Source organism: Arvicanthis niloticus, chromosome X, assembly GCF_011762505.2.
Source record: "Arvicanthis niloticus isolate mArvNil1 chromosome X, mArvNil1.pat.X, whole genome shotgun sequence".
Lineage (NCBI taxonomy): Eukaryota > Metazoa > Chordata > Mammalia > Rodentia > Muridae > Arvicanthis > Arvicanthis niloticus.
In genome coordinates, this window is record NC_047679.1 from 103,535,803 (window position 1) to 103,556,858 (window position 21,056).

General features: G+C 34.6%; 1 protein-coding gene across 1 annotated transcript in view; it reads right to left on the reverse strand.

The window, feature by feature from the left end:
• Tenm1 (teneurin transmembrane protein 1) overlaps positions 1-21,056 on the reverse strand; it is a 748,830-nt gene that overhangs the window by 256,763 nt on the left and 471,011 nt on the right. The window contains exon 9 of the mRNA XM_034485178.2: positions 11,927-12,076. Coding sequence (XP_034341069.1) covers positions 11,927-12,076 — 150 coding nt within the window. The remainder of the gene's footprint in view (positions 1-11,926; positions 12,077-21,056) is intronic.

Consider the following 21,056-nt stretch of genomic DNA (forward strand, 5'->3'; position numbering starts at 1 on the left):
TTATAGCAGAATTATTTATAGTAGTCAAAAATGAAAATATATGTAAAGGTCTCTCAAATAATTAATATCTGAACAAAATATGACATATGCATTTGATGGAGTGTTATTTGTCCATAAAAAGACTAAGTATGACCTGTATTATCTATGAGCACTATGAGAATATTTCAGTGAGAATGTTAGTACTCATGCTTATATATTACACAATTCTATTTATGCAAAAATGTAGAAATTTGTGAAGATAATTGTTATATAAAAGTTCTGCACAATACTTCTAATTTTTTAGAATGATAAAAATTTTCAAGTACTAAATAATAGTAATGGCAAAGAACTATGAACATGCTAACATTCCCTGGATTGTGAATTTAAAGGGAGTAAATTGTATGATTATATAAATTATATGTCAACATAACTGTTACAGAACTATAGTTAAGAGGTATAATTGACAGCACACATTGCTCGCACACATGCATGCATACACTATGATATAATGTCTCAAAAATTTTCATGTATTTCTAGGTGGTTTATAGGTGATATCTAGAAGGTTGAACTATTTTCTCTTTGTCCAATACTCTTACAAAGTATGAATGGAAGAGAGTACCCAGAGGGACAATTATTTTCTACATTTCATATGTAATGTCAGATACTGTTATGTAGAAGCTAAGGTGTCAGACATTTTATTATTCTGGACTTTGATGTGGTGGCAGGTGTTCACTCTAGTTTCCTATTTACCTTAGAGTATGTTAGTGGAAAGTAAAGTATACAGAACATTTAACAACTGCCTAAATTCTTGGTGTCATCTAACTGGACATTTATAAACAATTAGATGATTATCTATTTATAACTTGTAATACCTGGCCTCCAGACAAAGAGGTAGCTTTCACAGGCATCGATTTTCATTGCTTGTCATGTTGCTATAACCTTTGATCAGTACAATTTAGGAACTCAGAAGAAATTCAATAATATGAAATTAACATTTTTCACAGACAAAACTCATTTCAGAGAATAGCAATAATAAGAATAATAAAAATAAGTGATAGCATGTATTGAACATTTATAGTGCCTTCTTTATTGAGTTCCCATTTCTTATTTTTTAAAAAATACATCATGTCTCTTTTTTACTAGTACAGCACACAATCTGATACACTAGTTTATCCCCGAGGCTTCTCACTTCTCTTCACATGTGCTGCCTCTAGGACTTTAGTCCCTCCACAATCTTGTTACTTACTAGCATCTTCAATCTCTCTCTATATATTGGCTACTTATTCTCTGTCTTCAAAGCACAAATATTCCTCCTTGTGAAACAATGCCATACATAGACCTTTACCTACTTATACTATTTAGTATTTCATTTTCTTGCCAAACTGTCTCCATCTCCCACCACTATTGCTTCATTACATACATAACATGTAGACCTTTAACACCTGCATTTTCCCCTCTGACTCTACTTACTGTTAACCCAACATTTTAATTTATTCTCCTACATATGTACTTACCAGGATTGAATCATCCATCTTGTTTTCCAAGGTCTAGCTAAGCTCACTGCAAAAGAGTTAACCTTTCATTTTTTTTTCATTTTAAGCCTTTAAATACTTAATCATCCTATTTCTATATAACAGTTAGCTGCATGCTATTTTGCATAGCAGGTACCCGTATGCATGTTTCTTTCAGTTCTCCTATTTAATCACACTCCTTAAGGGTAACAACTGTGTTTTCTGCTTCATTTATTAACGCTCTACAATACTTAGCACCATTGAATATAAACTTAATTGACATAACATTTAAAATCAAAGGTTTCTGTGTTTCTGAATACTAAGCTTTTCATTTTAACTGCTTCCTGACTTCTTTAAAAGAGGACTGATGTGGTCAGGTGTAATTTCTCTGTCAACCCAACATTTTAATTTATTCTTCCTTTTCCAGGCTCAAGTAAGAAAGATGGTACTTGTGTGTGAATCCGAGCAAGACAACTTCAGTTGGATATATAACGAAGACAAGAAAAGGCCAGTCAAAAGACAAAGGGAAGATAGGTGGTATAAGAGAGATAAAGAAGCAAATAAAAATGTCTGTTATTAGAAATATAGAGGCAAAAGCATATATATATATATATAATCATTTCCTATGTAGTTACTAAGATACATAGTAGAAGTATGTATTTATGATTTTTAAAAATATTTTTCATTTTTGAAGTTAAAATATAGTTACATCATTTCCTTTTTATCTCTCTAGACACCCATGATACCTTGCCCTCACTCAGATCAAGATCTCTATTTTTAGGGTTGTGTTACAGGTAACACACATACACACACACACACACACACACACACACACACACACACTCCTAAATATATACATACAACCTATTCTGTCCATATTATGTTGTTACATGTGTCCATTATGTATTATTTTAGGGGTGACCATTGGCATCAGAGATCACAGCAGAAGAGGGAATGGAATTGTTGGGAAAGCCAGCGGAACAGAAAGATTGCTCTGAGAATTTATCTCCTAGAAATATTAGAGATGTTACATGAATAAAGTTTCACCAATATGGCTGTCTAAAAAGGACCCAAACAAGGATGACACCAATATGCAGGATAACATGGAAAGAGGAAAGCTCATAGGGCCTCAGTCCTTGAAAAGAGCTACAGGCAAGTAAGGAGTGGTAAAAGTAGGAATAATAGTCCTTCTCAGGGAAAAGCTCCCAACTTGGTTATTTGACATTGTGTGGTTAACCTTGTGTTTAACAATGGACATTGCAAGACTTCATTTTGAAAGAAAATTTTCAAATAACTTGGATGAAATGACTTCATAAAAATTTTGTTAAGTAGTTGATATTTCTATAGCAATAACATAAGTTGAAAATAACATAAAATAACATAAGTGGATAATCAGTAGAGTCAGATATACACATGGGTCATAAATTCTACAATGAGCTTATTTTTCTAAAAGCCTATAAAATTATGAGGATGGTATAGGAAGATTATTCAGCTTTGGAAACACTAGCCTGGGTAGGCATTTATGCCATTCTATGCTAGTAGCTTTGTTGAGGTAGAATATTAAGGTCAAGGGCCCATAAGACAGACTTATTTTATTATGTCATCACAGAAAAGGTGTATACTGGTTGAAAATAACATAATACTTAAACTGAAATGAGAATCACACATTAAACATATATGACCGAGAACATTTAGCATGAATTTTTTATAGAATAAGTTTGCCTTTTAGCATAGAGAACCCATTTTATAAATCTGCTTTAGAAGTCAGGTCTCCACTATGCTTTAGAATAGCTTTTGTTAAAACTGAAATATATTGATAAAGTGATTTAATATAGTTGAAAACAAGCTGCAACACTCAAGCTGGGCCCTCTGAAACCTTGTGGTATAGAAACATCTATATATCATTATAGGTAGCATTTTCTGTAATTTGACATCAATCTTCAAAACTAATAATGTTAAGGTCCCAACAATATTTTCTTTGTTAGGGCATTACTACTATTTTATTCATGTAGTTTACTGTGTATATATGAATTATTCCCAATTTTACCAGTGTCTTAGACTCTGATATCCTTTAAATAAAAGACACTGCAACATTGGGTTTGCTCAAGGAGCACCTGAGTGCATTTTAATATCCATATGTCCTATGAACCAATACTGAAGAACCTGAACATTACGCTGTGGGACTGTGTTTTATCTGAATGAACAGTGATTACCTGTGTGTAAGCAGTACAGTCTTCTCATTTGGTGCCACAGAGGGCTTTCTTCCTCCAGATTGATTATTTGTTTATCTATCTATCTATCTATCTATCTATCTATCTATCTATCATCTATCTACCTATCTATCTATTAAAATAGTTTCTTTTCTCATACTATCCATCTCAAACTCGGTTTCCCTTCCCTCTACTTCTCCCAGCTCCTCCTTCCCTACTTACTTCCCCATAATCACTCTTCAGTTTTCTGTTCAGAAAGGAACAGACCTCCAAGAGACAACAGCCAAACACCACCAAACAAGATACAATTAAGACAAGGAACAGTATCTTCCTACTGAGGTTGGACAAGGAAACCTAATAGAAGGAAAAGAGCCCTGACAACAGGCAAAGGAGTCAGAGATACACCAGCTCTCACTGTTAGGAGTCTCACAAAAAATACCAAGCTAACAGCCATAACATATATACAGAGAATCTGAGGCAGACCACTAAAAGCTCTGTGCTTGCAGTTTCTATCTCTGTGAGCCTATATGACCCTTGCTTAGTTGATTCAGAGGGCCATATTCTCTCTTGGTGTGCCTCCATCTCCTTATAGACTCACCCCCCCCACTTCTGTGGGGTTTCCTGAGCTCTGAGGAAAAGGAACTGTTGGAGAACTCCAATTTAGACTCGCTGTCCATATAATGTCTGGCTGTGGGCCTTTGCACTTAGTCCCATCTGTTGCTGGAAGCCTCTCCGATAACTTTTAACTACTGATTGTGTCTGTGAAATAAACATCTGCAAACCCCTAAATGAATGTAGATGTTAATCTGCCATTCAAGTTTAACATTTATCACTACATAAATTTCTTTACTCAGGAAAGGCAAAACAAAAATATTCTACCCTTTCCCCTCTCTTCTTATTTTTCTCTTTGCCACTCTTCTCTACAGTCTACAATGAAAGGCAGTTCAAATGGTACATTTTGCACTGTTCTTAATTTTACATTTCATAAAGGTGAGTGTGTGTGTGTGTGTGTGTGTGTGTGTGTGTGTTATATGTGCTCAGCAAATGGAGATATTTAGGCTGAAATTTTAAATTTGCAAAGTATTCCCATGCAAAGGGGTCATATGGACAAAGATGCATAATCAAGACAGCTGTTAGTTAAACAACTGGCCTGGAGAAAGGATGTTCCCTAAATATAAAAGAAAAAAGAGGCTCAAAGTATATTGAGATAAAAATAAGAAGAAAACTGGGCCCCTAATTCAGTTCTATCCACAGTTCTTACCATTATGCAAAGCAGGTTACTTAACCTTTTCTTGTTTTCATTTTTAACTGTAAGACAGAGGTAACAATAGCTATCACATAAAACTCATATGTAGATAAAATACATTAAGGTATTTTAAGATTATAAATGTTCTCTAAGTGCAGCTTGCTATTGTTACACACATGTCAAAAAATTCTAAACTTAGTAGGTTAAAAAACTAGGAATCAATTACTTCAATTTAGCAGAAATCTCAGCAACTACCTAAGTGGCAAGCCTTACAAACATACTTTTCAACCATTTTTCAACAATATATACCTTTTGCAAAAATAAGTCTGTTGTTACTTAGATGGGCTAATTATTATCTCTTAACTAGAGATTTGAATTTATGGTCTCATAACAGATACAGTTGGGGGCAACTTTAGACATGAGATGGTCCTAGTATACACCGATATGTTTGGCAAAGCTTTAATAGCTGTTAAAGAGAAAAGGAAAGAGGGATTTGGCAGGGATGTACTTCCCTCTCTTATTTGATCTACAGAACTATTGCCTCTGCGTCTGTATTTGCATGAGGAATTTCTGACCAATATTAATTTTGCATAATGGTTTTCCTCCTGGACTCTCTTAGGGGCTGAAAGCAAACTCCCCATTTTTTCAAATAAGAAACTGGATCTAGGAGAAATGAAGCTATAGTCGCTATCTGGTCTTGGCTACAGAATGTTCAGGACAAGCTATAAATTGTGTCATATCAATCAATGGAGTGTTGTTTACATGGTCATATATTCAGCAGAAACTGACTGGAAAGCATCATTTTTTTTCCCTTCAGTGTTGCAAAGATAGATCTTGTGGAATGAATTCCAAAGAAATGCCACTCGCCCCACCAAGGCCAGTATTTTGCAAAACTGTAAAAATCCTGTAGCTGCCTTTAGTATATTTCAGTTCTTTTTTCTTACTACTTTTCTTTGTTCCCAGTGTTCTATTTTGACATTCAACTTGGAAGAATTCATTGTTGAACCTCTCAATAAATTTTATCCTCAGTCAGATGGCTACTAAAAATGTTAAGATTTTACTTGATCCTGATTCTAGAGAGATAATAGTTAAGAAATATCCCCAACCTTTTAGTGCTCTGGGAAACTGTTGACTGCACACACACACACACACACACACACACACACACACACACACACACACACACACTATGTACCCAAAACATACAATATATACTCTTCTTTATATAGCATGTGAGATAAAAGCCCCTGTCCATTCCTTCTCATAAGATTTGCCTATGAAAATGGCAATAAGCCTGTTTTCATCTAAGATCCATGGCCTTCTTCTTAACTATTCTGCATAATTATCCTTATGCCTATATGTAATTGTACCTCTTACTTTACATCAAAGAAGTTTCTCTGTGGAGCAGATGAAGACCTTTACAGAAATCCACATATGGTCAATGTGCAGAGAACAATTGACTTTTGGGTGCCTGGCACCAAGTGATACACACACACACTACAACACTCTCACCTAAGGCTCAGTGAACATTACATATAAGGATGTAGAAAGATTGTAAGAGCCAGAGAATCAGGCTGTCTGCTCTGAAAGCTTTCTATTCTCAGCAAAATAACTGTTTAACAATATCAACACTATTTAACAGTCCAACTTAGATAAGGAAAATCTCAAGGGGCCTACTGTTTGATAAAGAGCTACAAGCAACTAAAAGTGAAGGATGTGGTATGTGATTGGTTATCTAATACCAAGTGGACAACCCTAAAAACATACATGCAGGTACCAAAGAATGGACTCAACATGTTTTTACTTCTTATGTTTATTCATTCATATGTCTGTGCAACAAAAATGGTTAAATAAAGGAAGGCTATAAATTTAGGAGGCCGTTGGGTTCCTGGGCATGGTCATTGTAGGAGTGGGTAGAAGAAAGGTAGCAAATGATGTAGTTACATTTCAATTAATACAAAATTAAAAATTTGCCTATGGAGACCTCTCCCATATTGTCTGACTGCTGAAATGGGGTACAAGGTATCCTATTTCCTGTTCATTGTTTATGAACAAATAACTGAGATTAAAATAGCTTTTTTTTTAAAATTTGAAAGAAGCTAGTCATAGGCACAAATGTTCCCTGTACTGATAACTAACTGAGACTTCCCTTGGTTGCAAAACAATTCCTATCTGTAAATCATCCCACACATAACTTTCTCAATTTCTTATACAAGTCAAAGGTCAAAGCTTCCCTGTGGCATTAGCCAGAATATTCTCTGAGTCTTTCATTGCTGATGCTGTTTTTGACATTGGAACTTTCATGCTGAGAAGGTCTCTAGCAATTCAGATGTTTACTTTGTATTATGTTGTTGCAATGATAGACAAGACAAACATAAAATGGAACCAAGTTCCAGTTCCCAGGTTTCTTTTGTGTTGTTGACTTTTCGCATCCTCATTTTCCCACATTTAAATAAGGATTCCATCATCTTTAAGATTTGAAACCTATATATTATAGTCATTATTATATAGTGTGTAAACTATATATTGTAGTTTTACTTATGCATATTACATGGCTGAGGTCTAACTAAACATTTTATTCATTCTTATCTCTTTGCTCCAATTATACTAGTTGTTTCATAGTGTTTCTAGTTAAATAGTGTCTTAGTTAGGGTTTTACTGCTGTGAACAGAAATCATGACCAAGGCAACTCTTATAAAACTAGTATTTAGTTGGGGTTGGCTTACAGGTTCCGAAATTCAGTCTAGTATAATGGTTGGAGCATGACTGCATCCAGGCAGGCACAGTGCAGTCAGAGAAGAGAGTTCTATATTATCCATCTGAAGGCTGCTATGAGGAGACTAGCTTCCAGGCTAGAATGAGGGTATTAAAGCCCACACCCAGAGTGACATAGCTACTCCAACAAGGCTACACCTACTCCAACAAGTCTACACCTTCATAGTGCCACACCCTGGGCCAAGACTATACAGTTCATCACAAATGGTAAGGTATTAGTGTAGTTAGTATCTATTCAAATACAATTCTTTCAATTGTAAGTGTACATATTGAACAATTGCAACTTAGATATTTGGCAGATAATCTAGTAAATTCCAGCATGTTGCTGAGACATCCTACAAGTTCTAGCATATTTTTAGAAAAATTTCCACACTAAAATATTTATAATGAGTTCTCTGCTTTCTTACATTTAATTTACCAAGTGGTAAAAACTCTCATTTCTTAATGAGAAGCAGACAAATATCATAACTGGGGAATGTATTCTACTGGAAAGTAATTTAAAAACTACTTTATTTATCTATGACCTTTTACCATGGTGTTAATTTAAAAGTAATAGGTGATCAGTTGGAAATACATGGAGCCTAAATGGTCAGGAAATAAACCATTATTTATTTCCCAAGAGGAAAAGTTGATACTCAAGGTAGTTTCCCACTTTTTGAAACAATAAATATTGTAGCTAGGTTAAACAATGTGTTAGGGACAGTGATATACACACATTCTATTCATCATCCCATTTAGTCTTTACAAAGATGTAGGAGGTTCTATTTACTCTCATCCTTGTACTTAATTTAAGATTCAGTTGCTTGAATTTGGAGAACATATGCATAATACAGAGTTGTGTCTATCTGACTATAAATCCTAGGTTCTTAACTTCATGTTATGATTGTGTTCTTAACTTTGGTGTTATAATTGATCTTCTTAGAGATTAAAAAACCAATGTAAAAACAATGACCTAGTTGTCAGTTTCATGTGTTAGAACATACAAAATTAATACAAGTTTCCAGAACTGCATTCTTAAAGAAATCATTTGATCATTTAAAAGTATCCTTAATAATGTATTATTTCTTCCGTGTGGTTCTCTTTCATATAGATGTAACATTAAAAAAAGAGCTATGTTTTTACTTAGTAAGTATAACAATATACAGTAAAAACTCAGTATAACAGAATATGATATGCAGTTATAGTTAATGTTTCTATAAAGTTATTTGAAATGCATAACTTGTTATATACATGGCATCAGATGAGCTGACTTCTGAGATTTATCATTTTATGAATAGATTAAGATATCTCTTAACCCTTATCAGTAGATAATGATTAACACTGAGACCCACAATTGATCAAGGTATAGAGAATAAGAAATTGTAGCATGTTCCACACTAAATGAAACATCTATATTACGTTTTGTCCTCCAAGAGTCAGGGGTGAAAACAGAAGTGGGGACAGAAAGAATATAAGAGCCAGAAGCAGTAGATAATTACATGAAAACTGTGTCTTTTGGAAAAAAACAGGGCAGCTGAACATACGAACTCGAATTCAACAGCAGTTGTGATAGCACACAAGACCAGTAAATGCTCCAGCCAGACTAAATCCCAATATGGAAGGGAAAGCAGGCATGAAATCATAACCCTAGTTGAGCAGTTATTGGCAAATTATACCTGCTGAGAGTTAAAATTTTTAAGAGCTTAGCTCCAGCTAAGTGGACCATGCTCTAGTGGAAGGCCACATATCCAGGAATATTTGGCAGTACTAATTGTATTTTATGGCCATTAACAATAAAAAAGATAGAAAGTTGAATGAATAGAGAAGGGGTGGATCTGGGAGGAGTTGGGGGGTGAATTTTAACTTAGCATACAAAGTAAAGGATTTTCTTAGTTTTGCATATGTTTACATGTTTGTGTATATCATAGATCTTTACCCTAATTTATTTTTTTCCATTATACCTTCTACTCCTTGCTTTTGCTGCTCTGTTTCTTCTCCTTAAATAGCTTCACTTCTGCTTTTATGGTATGTGAATACAAAATTATGCTTCTTTTAAAATAATATTTTGTAATTCTTTGACAATTTAATACATTTTCATCTCACTCACTTGCCTTCTGCATCCTCCTCCCATGCATCCTACAAACCTCATCGTCCTATAAATATAACCTTGAATTTTCTTTTTAATTTTTGTCCAGTCTAATGTGTGTTTCCCTTTTATGTTTAGGGGTGCAGCGAGACCTGGAATGTGTGATTGACCTACAAGGGGTCACATATAATGATTTTTTTAAAAAGTCAATTATTAAATTGAATAATTTTCCATGTTTGTTTTATAATTCAGCAGAAATATAAAACAATTTTCTTTTTTGTTGTTGTTGTTGTTCTTCGAGACGGGGTTTCTCTGTGTAGCCCTTGACTGTCCTGGAACTCACTCTGTAGACCAGGCTGGCCTCGAACTCAGAAATCTGCCTGCCTCTCCCTCCCAAGTGCTGGAATCAAAGGCGTGCGCCACCACTGCCTGGCATAAAACAATTTTCATTGAGTAGACTTCAAGGGGAAATATTTTTTGAATTTTTGGAGCATCTTACATCAAAGCTACACAGTATGATACCATAAATAAAATAGTTAAAGAGAATAGACTCTGGAATCGGTCAAGTAGTTTCTAGCTTTTTGAGTATGAGTAAATCACTTATCCTCTGTCTGCCTCTGTTTTTCCTCTGAAAATGGGAAGCATAATGTTGCATTCATGATTTAATACAGGTAAAGTGTCTGGAACAATCTTCGACATAGAATTACTTAATGTTTGAGACTGTATTTTCAACCTAGTTTCTGGGGAAAAATTATAAGACATTTGAATTCAAATGCAAAGTTGAATATAATCTTATGATAACTATGTGATCATCTTTTGCTGTCCTTCATTTTCCATTTTCTTTAAACAGGTATTTCTGATTTTCACCATAAATGACAAGAAAGTCCCTAGGAAGATAATACCAGATGGTTGCTTTTATGTCTTTAGATGTGAAAGAATCAAATAAGAAAGAAGAAAGAAGAAAGAAGAAAGGAAAAGTAGATAAAAGAGCTAGAGAAGAAAAGTCTGAGCTTAGTGTGGTCCTTTCCTTGTTCACTTCTGACCCTTTCCTTCAGCCCCACCTCCTTACAGCAGTAACAGTGAAACTTCTGGAAAAGGTCAATCCTGGCTAGAATTAAGTATTCTAAAATGAGATGCAAATCAAAATGAACTGTGAATAGAAAATTACAACAAGTCTCATCTTTTCTGAACCTTAAATATTCACTTACTAAATCATGAGGCAAAACAAAGTTATCTTTCCAAAAGCAGACAAAAAAAAAATACCCCTAAAACATCCACCTAAAGCAATTCATATAAGGGGGAAAGAAACTGATTCTGTATTTAGAACTAATAAAGCAAAACAAAATAAAAAGCAAAAACAAAGCAGGATAGTTTTGTTCCCAATTTCTACTTTAAAAACTGACATACTAAAAATTTACATGACATGAATGCTTTTGTACTTAAGGCCATTTCAAGAGAGATCATAACACAAGGTTCTAGATTTTTTACTTGGTTATTAAGACTAAAATCATTGATTGTAAATTAGAATTTATGAGTGCTAGAATTGTGCCATTTATTTATAAATAAGTCTCCTAATTCATGCTCATTTTGGTTAATTTAAACAATTAAAGACTTGAAGTAATTTTGTTTCAATAAGGATGAATTCATGTTTCCTAACTAGGAAATAATTTATGTCTTTACACTTTGTTATAAACATTCACCTTTACATAAGCCAGAAACTGTCTTTACTTATTATAAACAGAAAGAATTCTTATATACTACCCTTTGTAAATTGTTATCTATAAATAAATGCTGGGCTAGGACATAAGGGAACTTAATCAAAATCCCACATTGCTTCAGGGTAGTTAGTTATATGTGAAATAAAATTTTTATTGTATCAAAAGTTTCACTCTATAAATATTTATTTATTTTCAAAATTGGTAACATATTTGAAAACTTTAATTGATTTATACTCAAAAGCACTGGAGACAATGAAAATTTGCTTTCACAAGACATGGACTTATTCTGTTCATGTAGGGTAGTTCTTTCAAGTGATAATGAAATTTAATGTTAAGTGGAGCAATCCCAGATATGGTCCTAATAACTTAATTGGGAAAAAATTATTCACGAATTCATTAATCAATCATTTTGGTCACTGTACCTTTTTTCTCTGATTTGTCAGAAACTTTTCCTCCAATGGGAGAGTAAGTAGTATCCATGGACTCGGTCCCTGGGTTCCCATTGCTAATTCCATTCGCATAGATCTGTCCAACTGGTTGCAACTGCCACGTCAGCCCAAACAAGTGTACTGCTGCAAGAAAACAAGCGTATATTAACTCATTCTGACTCAGTTAGAAGGCTGCCAAAACAGCTCTCCTTTTGCACCCGAAAATGTCATAGTCAGAGGTCTTTTAATTAAGCCAATGGACTACAAGTTTTATATCTATCTTTACAGATATAGCTATTTTCTCAAGTACCTGGTGTTAAAACACTGAAGTGAAAGTTATCCAACAAATAGTTTTAGAAATTGGAGAATTAGTTAATTAATTACACTGGGATTGCTCTCAGTTCCTCGGGGCTGTGCTCATGTACGTTTCCATTTTCCTTAGTCATGTAACTCTAGTTTACATACAGAAATCACTACAGAATAATGTGGATATGACCAAGCCCACTCAGCATGTGCATCCAATCAGGTGGAGTCTTCAGAAGGAGGCAAGAAACTGCAGTACACCACCAGAAGTTTTTTGGTGTGTTTCTCTCCACACAGCTCAACTACACAATGTAAGGTAGGCAAATACATGCGTGTTGTTAGCTAAGAACCACTTGTCACGTCCTTTCACATGCTTGCCTTAGCAGAACATTCTCTCTCCTGTGTCGGCTTCAAGCAAAACATTCTTTAACGTTTCTGCCTGAGCCTTTCACACCTGTGTCTGCTTTCATGCGTTTGCCATAGAAAAACACCATCCACTGACTTTTCAATGAAACCTTATGTTTCTACTTCACCTATCTATAAACCACGCCATGTTTTTCTTCGTGTTATTAAGGAAACTGATAGAATTTATTTGTACTTCTATGACTTATATATATATATCAGCTGAGTGGGTGACTAAAAGTGAGACACTAGCCAGAGAGTCCATTTAAAAATCATTTACCTACTTTTAGTTGGAGCTAAAGAGATTTCTAAAATACTATTTCTAAGTTAGCTTTAAAACTTTAAAGCATTTAGTTGTTTTTTCCCCCTTTCTTTGGCTCAAAGTCAGAGCTTCTTGATAATTTGTCTTTTAATTAATGGAGACAATTGGCACTAGAGGATTATGGTTTTGAGGAATATATGTCCTATTGATAAAGCAATATTATTTGTCACTGCTGAGGTTTCTTGGCCAAAGTACATGAAGTTTGGTTAGTATTATTGTCTCAATTCAAGTATTTATATGTTTATCACTATGTTAGAAAGTTTGGTATATTCTGGTTCCCCAAATAATTTCTAAATTATTGACATTACAAATCATATTGAAATGCACTTCATTTCCTTGGTTCAATTATTTTGTGAAATTAGATTGACCGTTTATAACAGAAGGCATAATGAGTGTCATTTTGAAGACCAAGAGAGCAATTTTATATACTTTATTTAAGTTCAAACAGTTTCCTGAGGGTATGAGAAAATGAGAAAAAAATCTGTGTGGAGAGACTGTCATTTTAAAATATGTAAGAGGAGGATTTATCTTTCACTGTCAGAAGAAATAGGCTGCTTCAAACCAACCAAGGCTGATACAGAGGTAAGGACACATTAGTAGAACATTCTGTAGCAGCAATGAAGCTTTATAATTTTTTAAGTATATTATATGTTGCCTGGGGAGCAAGCTGTTTAGAATATATATTTGTGTGAATATAAAATGAAAGTTAATTACTTACTACAGATCAAGGGTACCAAGGCAAGGTGACTGACCTTCTTCTCTTCCAAATTGAATTTCCATATGGTGAGTTTTGAAAGGAATACAAACAGTGCACTTATGTGCAGGAAGACTGTGGCCACTAAAGAACTCTAGAATTTTATTAGAAACAATCATTGCTTGCCCATACTAAGGCAATCAATAGAAGTATGTTAATTTGTGATGTATGTCAATGTACCACTAGAATGATTTGGCAGTAGTTTACATGTAGGGATTATCTTTTGATTTGGGAAATATCTTCAAAATATGTGCCAAGCACACTGGGAAATGTTGGAGATGCAAGCATAAAATAGAAGGAACTGGAAATTAATATTCTGCAATCTATACTGACAAATAGAAAGATTACATTTTTTGTATATATGGATTGATTCCAGGCCTTCATGTATGTGTGCATGTGGGCATACACACACACACACACACACACACACACACACACACGCACACAGACACAGAGGCATACACACACATGCATACACACATAAAATGAATACTAGATATAAGCAATCCATATAGCCTAATTAATGTGTATTGGCTGACTTCTTTGGAAAGAAGATGAATCAAATCCTTTTGACTGTCTTCAACACAAGTATTGTCATCTGAATCAACTATATAGAATTAAGGCAATTACTACATATATAGCAATTTCAAGTTATATTCATATATTAATTGAATATTTTGCATAAGAAACTTGTTTATTTTAGTGTTCAGCATTGTCCAGAAAATGGTGATGGATTAAGATAGACTAAGAAAATATAACCATATTTTATATAATATGAATTATATATATGAATATGAATATGATATGAATTATATATATGAACATAATATGAATTATAAAGTCAAAGTTTTATGGAAAAAAGAAGCACAAATGTGATATTTTTAGGAAGTTATAAGTTCTAAGAGGAAAAATATAGGTATAGGTGCAGACAGTTAATATTGTTAATATTACAAGATCTAGAATCACCCAAGAGACAAGCCTCTGATAATGACTGTGAGGAATTACTTTCTAAAATTAGCCTCTGGGTATACTTGAAGGGATTATCTAGATTAAGTTAATTGAGACAAGAAGACCTAGTTTAACTGTGGCTGACATCGTAATACAGGCTAGAGTCCTGCTCTGAATTTTAAAAAAAGAATAAAAGCTGAGAACCTGATCACTCACTGCCTTTTGCTTCCATACTGCAGATCCAAGGTGATTGGTGACTTCCCACTTCTCTTACTATATTTTCTCTGTCATGATAAAATATATTGTCTAACAGAGACAACCTTTTCTGCCATACATGGTTTTTGCCAGTTGGGTTTATCATAGCAACAGGGAACACAGTTAATACAGGACAGTCAGGAAGGGTCTTTCAGGGAAGGTAGCATTTGATAACATAGAATGAGTGATGTAGAGGCATCATGAATGTCTGCGGCAGAGTTTCTCAACCTGTGTTCATGATCCCTTTGGGATGGCATATCAGATATTTACATTATGATTGGTAACATTAACAAAATGACAGTTCTGAAGTATCAACTAAATAAGTTTATGATTGGGGTTTACCAAACATGAGGAACTGTATTAAAATAGCACAGCGTTAGGAAGGTTGAAAACCACTATCTATAGTAAACCTTCTCAGATAGAGAAAGTAGCAATACAAAAGTCTCTGAAGGATTACATGGAGTCTGTGAGGAGCATTAAATAGCTCAATGTGAGGCCAGCCAGGATGCGTGATAGAAAAAGTCATACCCATAATCACTAGTCCCATAATCCTGTTATCTCAGTGGTCTAACCCAGTTCTCAGCTGGTCATCAATAAAGAATAAGTGAACAGAAACTGATAAAGTTAAATTTTCACAAGTAGTGCTCCAAATGAGTTAAACTAGACATAAATATAGTACTTGATTCAAAGAAGATTAAAGTTGTCACTCTTAATGACATATACACAAATGTACATATTCAGTGAGGAGGCAGACTCTATCAAGCTCTCTGTAGGTTACTACTTCCTTTGTGTTTTACTGAAATCCACTGACTAGACAAAACGTGTATGCCAATTCAAATCATCCTAGAGTAATGTCTTCTTGGCAGATTAAGAATGACAGTTCCTAATGGTCCTTTAACAAATGTTCCCTGCTGCTCAGCACGATACAATTTGTAATTATTAGACCTCTTTTATCCAATTGTAAAGAGCCATAGCCTGAAATCACAAGCTCATTACAAAGTTAAGATTACAATTGGAATACCATGCTATTTCCTGTTGCCAAACACAGTCCACAGCCAAACACAGGCCTAAGTTATTCAGGTTGCATATCTTATATCTAAGTTGAAAACATTCCTGCAATTTTGTGTCTCAAGGAGGTTAACTCCAGAAGCAGAAACACTTCTTGCATATTTCTAGAGAATGGATCAGGTTACTATATATATACCTTTGCACTGTCTGTTAGAAAGCTGGACTTTGTTTCCCTTAAATGAGCCTGTTGTTATCTATAACATAACTAATAATGCTCCCTCATTCTACTCCCCTTCAAGAAACACACATTCAATCACAATATTCAGACTACAGAAATATTTAAGAAATAAATGTGAAAAATGCAAGCTGGATAAGTTAGGTCTATGCTTTCCAATAGGATAGCCACTTGATGCATGCATTTACTGAGCACTTAAAATTTGCCTAGTCAGAGTCAAAGGCAATATAAAAGAGGGAATATGTAATACTACACTAATAATTGTATATCAATTACACATTGAAAGACTATTTTTGATATAATTTTATTGAAATTTATTTTACTTATTTATTTTTGTGTTTTAAATAAGGCCACTATAGAATCTCAAATCACATATGCAGTTCACACTATATTTCTATTGAGCAGTGATAACTTCTATTACCTAGAATACTTCACAAAGATATGTTTTCTTTAGGACTATGGCATTGAGTCTACAAAGTATTTTGAAAATATCTGCTGACATATTTGCCTCAATGAACAGGAATCTTATTATCATCATTTTTCTGTCCCTGGTTCTAAACTCAGCACTCAGTTGTTACTCTGTATTCCATTATCCACTATTTATGAACTACAATAATAACTGGAATGGCAATATATGGTCAGGAGTGAAGGAATGGAGTAAATGTTATAAGGAACAACTGCAAAACTTATCCTTCCTCAAATCTCAAGGCTCAGAGTCAGAGGTCAATGTGGCTACGAATGAAAGAATATCTCCTGAACATAGCAAGACTGATACATTCTGGAGCCTGTGGCATCTCTTCTTGTCCACACATTCATAGGATCAAGCCAGGCAAGATTTTACCATAAAAGAAGGAACAGCTTACAAGTTCTTCTAGATAGATAGATAGATAGATAGATAGATAGATAGATAGATAGATAGATAGATGACATAGATATATCAAGCTCAGCCTCTCTCTCTCTCTCTCTCTCTCTCTCTCTCTCTCTCTCTCTCTCTCTCTCTCTCTCCACCCTTCTTTCTCTTAAAGATTTATTTTATATACGTGAATATACTTGTTGTCTTCAGACACACCAGAAGAGGGCATAGGATCCAATTACAGATGTTTTGAGCCATCATGTAGTTGCTGGGAATTGAACTCAGAACCTCTAGGAAGAGCAGTCAATGTTAACCAGTGAACCATTTCTCCAGCCCTACACCCAGTCTCTTTATCTTTACTTGCATGTATATTATTTCAGTGCTAACTGGTTAGTATTGAATAACCTATTAGGGGATTCATACTTAAAGAAGGCTGTTTCTCTAACTCTCAGAATTGCTTAGTTGCTTGTAGTTCTTCATCTAGGGTTGAGATTGAAGCTTTTCCTTATTGATGTTTGCATGTCTGTTAGTATTGTCTATTGTTATTGTCTTATTTAGGCAAGCCCTAATTATTGAAATATCATAGGTAAAGCTTCCCTGTTATACCCAGAAAAGAAAATCTTGTGACAGATCTCCTAGTCCACTGTTTTTAACTCTATTTTTACCCACTTTTCTGTGACGTTCTCTGAGCCTTAGGTGTAGGACCTGTGTTGAGGTATATTAACCAGGGCTAGGACCTCCACAATAAATTGTTATCTGCAGTTTAAACAATTGTAGTTTTCTTTCTATTGCAAACAGATGTTTGTTTCTCTGCCAAGGGTTTAGAGTTGCACTTAATTGTGAGTATAAGGATAAGCATTTAGAATGCACTTAAACATTCTGCTGTCTTCATAAATTGGTGATAGTAGGTTCTCTTCTAAGATCCATGACATCACTAGCCCCAGGTAGTTGGCTAGGGTTCCAGCACCAGGCATGGTTTTCCCCATGTTGAGCAGGCTATAAGGCAATACATGAGTGCCATTTTTGTATCCTTAGTAATATATTGCTATATAGGCCATTTTTGTGGTTCATAGGCACAAAAGCTGGGTGTGACTACTGGTTTGTTCTCTTCCTCAGAATCTTGTATGTTACCTTCTGGTACTATTAAATCGAGTCCTCAGGGTAGAGACTTTCAGGTCATATCCTGTTTCTGAAGTACATGATGTCTTAAGCATCTGGGGCATACACTTAGCCTCTGAGAGGCATCCCGAGACAAGAGCATAGCCTATACTGTTTTGGGAGTCTCTTGGACTCCCTTACCCAATAACTCAAAAAGGGATTTCTCTGTGCCCTTTAGTTAGTTTGACTAAGAGTTTATCCTTCTTGTTGATTTTCTCTAAAAACCAGCTCTTGTGTTTGTTGATTTTTCTTTTATCCGTCTCTTTGTTTTTAACTGGTTGATTTCATCCTTGACTATTTCCTGAGGTCTACTTCTCTTAGGTATGTTTGCTTCTTTCTGTTGCAGGGCTTTCAAGTGTCCTGTTGTATTGTTTGGGATCTCTCCAATTTCTTAATGAGGGTTCTTAGTGCTATAAGTTTTTCTCTTAACCTTGCTTTCATAGTGTTCAATAAGTTGGGTATGTTGTGTCTTCATTTTCATTGAATTCTATAAAGTCTTTGATCTCTTTCTTTCTTCATTGACCAAGTTATCTTTGAGCAGAAAGTTGTTTAGTTTTCATGAGTATGGATCTTCTGTTGTCTTTGTTGTTATTAAAGTCCAGCCTTAGTATGGAGTGATCTGATAGAATGCATGGGATTATTTCAATCTTCTTGTAACTGTTAAATCTTGTTTTGTGTCTGATTATATGGCCAGTTTTGGAGAAGGTTCCATGAGGTGCTGAAAAGAAGGTATAGTCTCTTGTTTTGGGGTGAAATGTTGTGTAGATATCTGTTAAATCCATTTGGCTTATAATTTCTGTTAGTTTCAGTGTATCTGTTTAATTTCTGTTTCAATAACCTGTCTATTGGTGAGAGTGAGGTGTTAAAGTCTCCCACTATTATTGTGTGATGTTCATTGTATGTTTTGAGCGTTAGTAATGTTTCTTTTACAAATGTGGGTGCCCTTGCATTTGGGGCATGGATGTTCAGAATTGAGACTTCTTGGTAGATTTTTCCTTTGATGAATATGAATTGTCTTCCCCATCACACTTGATAAGGCTTGGTTGAAAGTCTATTTTATTGGATATTAGAATGGCAACTCCAACTTGTTTCTTGGGACCATTTGCTTGGAAAACTTTCTTCCAGTTCTTTAGTCTGAAGGAGGAGAGGCTGGGGGACAACAGCTGGAGTGTAAATAAATAAAATCATTTTTGAAAAAGGGATTTCTCTTTTCTAGTCTTGGAGCTTTTAGTTTATAGCTCTTGGAGTGAGCATTATCAGCCCAAATGACATAGCTTCATATAAATTATACATGTACACGTGTATAAGACATATATATTGTGTGAAATTTCATGCTGACTTTTTAAATAAGTAAAAATTAGAACCAACATAGCTATTTGTGTGAAAGAGTGATATGCTCATATTTTAGAATTCTTTGCAAGCTCAATTTAAGTATCACTATATATAATTATATATTTTTATCATACACAATATGCACATTGCTTGTTGTCCCACAATTTTGTGGGGTTTTTGTGATATATATACACACATATATACATATATATGTATATATACATATATATGTGTGTGTGTGGTAAGTGTATGCATATATGTGCATGCATGTACATGAGTACACTTTCCAATGTGCACAGAAACAGCATCCAGAGGGTAGACATCAGGTATCCTGTTCTATCTGTCACTGTCTAGTTCACAAGAGGCAGATTCTTTCACAGAATCTGAAGTTCGCTAGTTTTTGCCTAGGCTGGCTGACTAATAAGCTTCAGTGATACTTCTGTTCCCATCTTCCGATATCTTGCACTAGTGTTACAGACACATATGGCAGTGCTAAGCTTTTTAATGTGGAAACTTGGATTTCAATTTAAGGATCTTTTACTTGTTCAACAAGTATTATTACCTTTAGATACATCTCCTCAGTCAAATTTTATGCTTTTATTTGAGTTAAAAATAAATGTAAAGTTCTTGCAAAAAGAAAATGTCAAGTAATTAAAAGAATTTATACTACAAATCTTAGATTGGAAGAAACTAAAGAGACAAGACAATTTAATGTGATATGGGATCCTAGATAAGCCATTGAAATAGGAAGAAGGACTGTGGAAAAACTGGAGATATCTCTACTTAACTCCAAACTTAGCTAATAGCATCACAGCTAATAGCATAATACCATTGTTAATTTCCCAGTTTTAGCAATTTATTATGCTAATGCAAATTTATAACATTAGAAGAATCTCAGTTATGTATACAATAATTTCATATATTTTTGCCTTTTCTGTGAGCCTATAATTATTGAGAGAGGGAGGGATAAAGACAAAGAGTATGAGAGAAAATAAAGAAGGGAGGGAGGAAAGAAGGAAGGAAGGGAGAGAGGGGAGAAAAATGAAGAGAGACAGACAGATAGACAGACAGACAGACAGACAGTCAGACAGACAGAGGCAGAGAGACACACAGAGAAATGCAGTGATGTAGAGAGAGAGAGAGACCCATAAAGACACAGAGAGGTAGAAACACACATGGAGAGAATAAACAATGTGCCAGTACCAATTTTCCTGGTTTATAAAAACATATTTTGTATATCCTTTCATAGTTCTACCTTCAGAGACTTCATGGTGGTAGCTAAAATCAACCCAAGGTGGGTGTCACTGTATCTTAAACAAATCTTTACTCAAGAATTGAGGTATCAAATATATATGAACGAATCACTAAATGACCTTTATGTGCCTACATGGCAAGATTGATTTAGCAAGTGCTGCAGAACAATGCATATCCTGTGATTCTGCTTAAATATAAAACATGTATCTCTACATATTCAAATTCACAGAAACATATTGAAACAAGAAATACTAAACTATGGTTCTTTAGAATAGGATCTGGAGAAACCAAAAGAATACT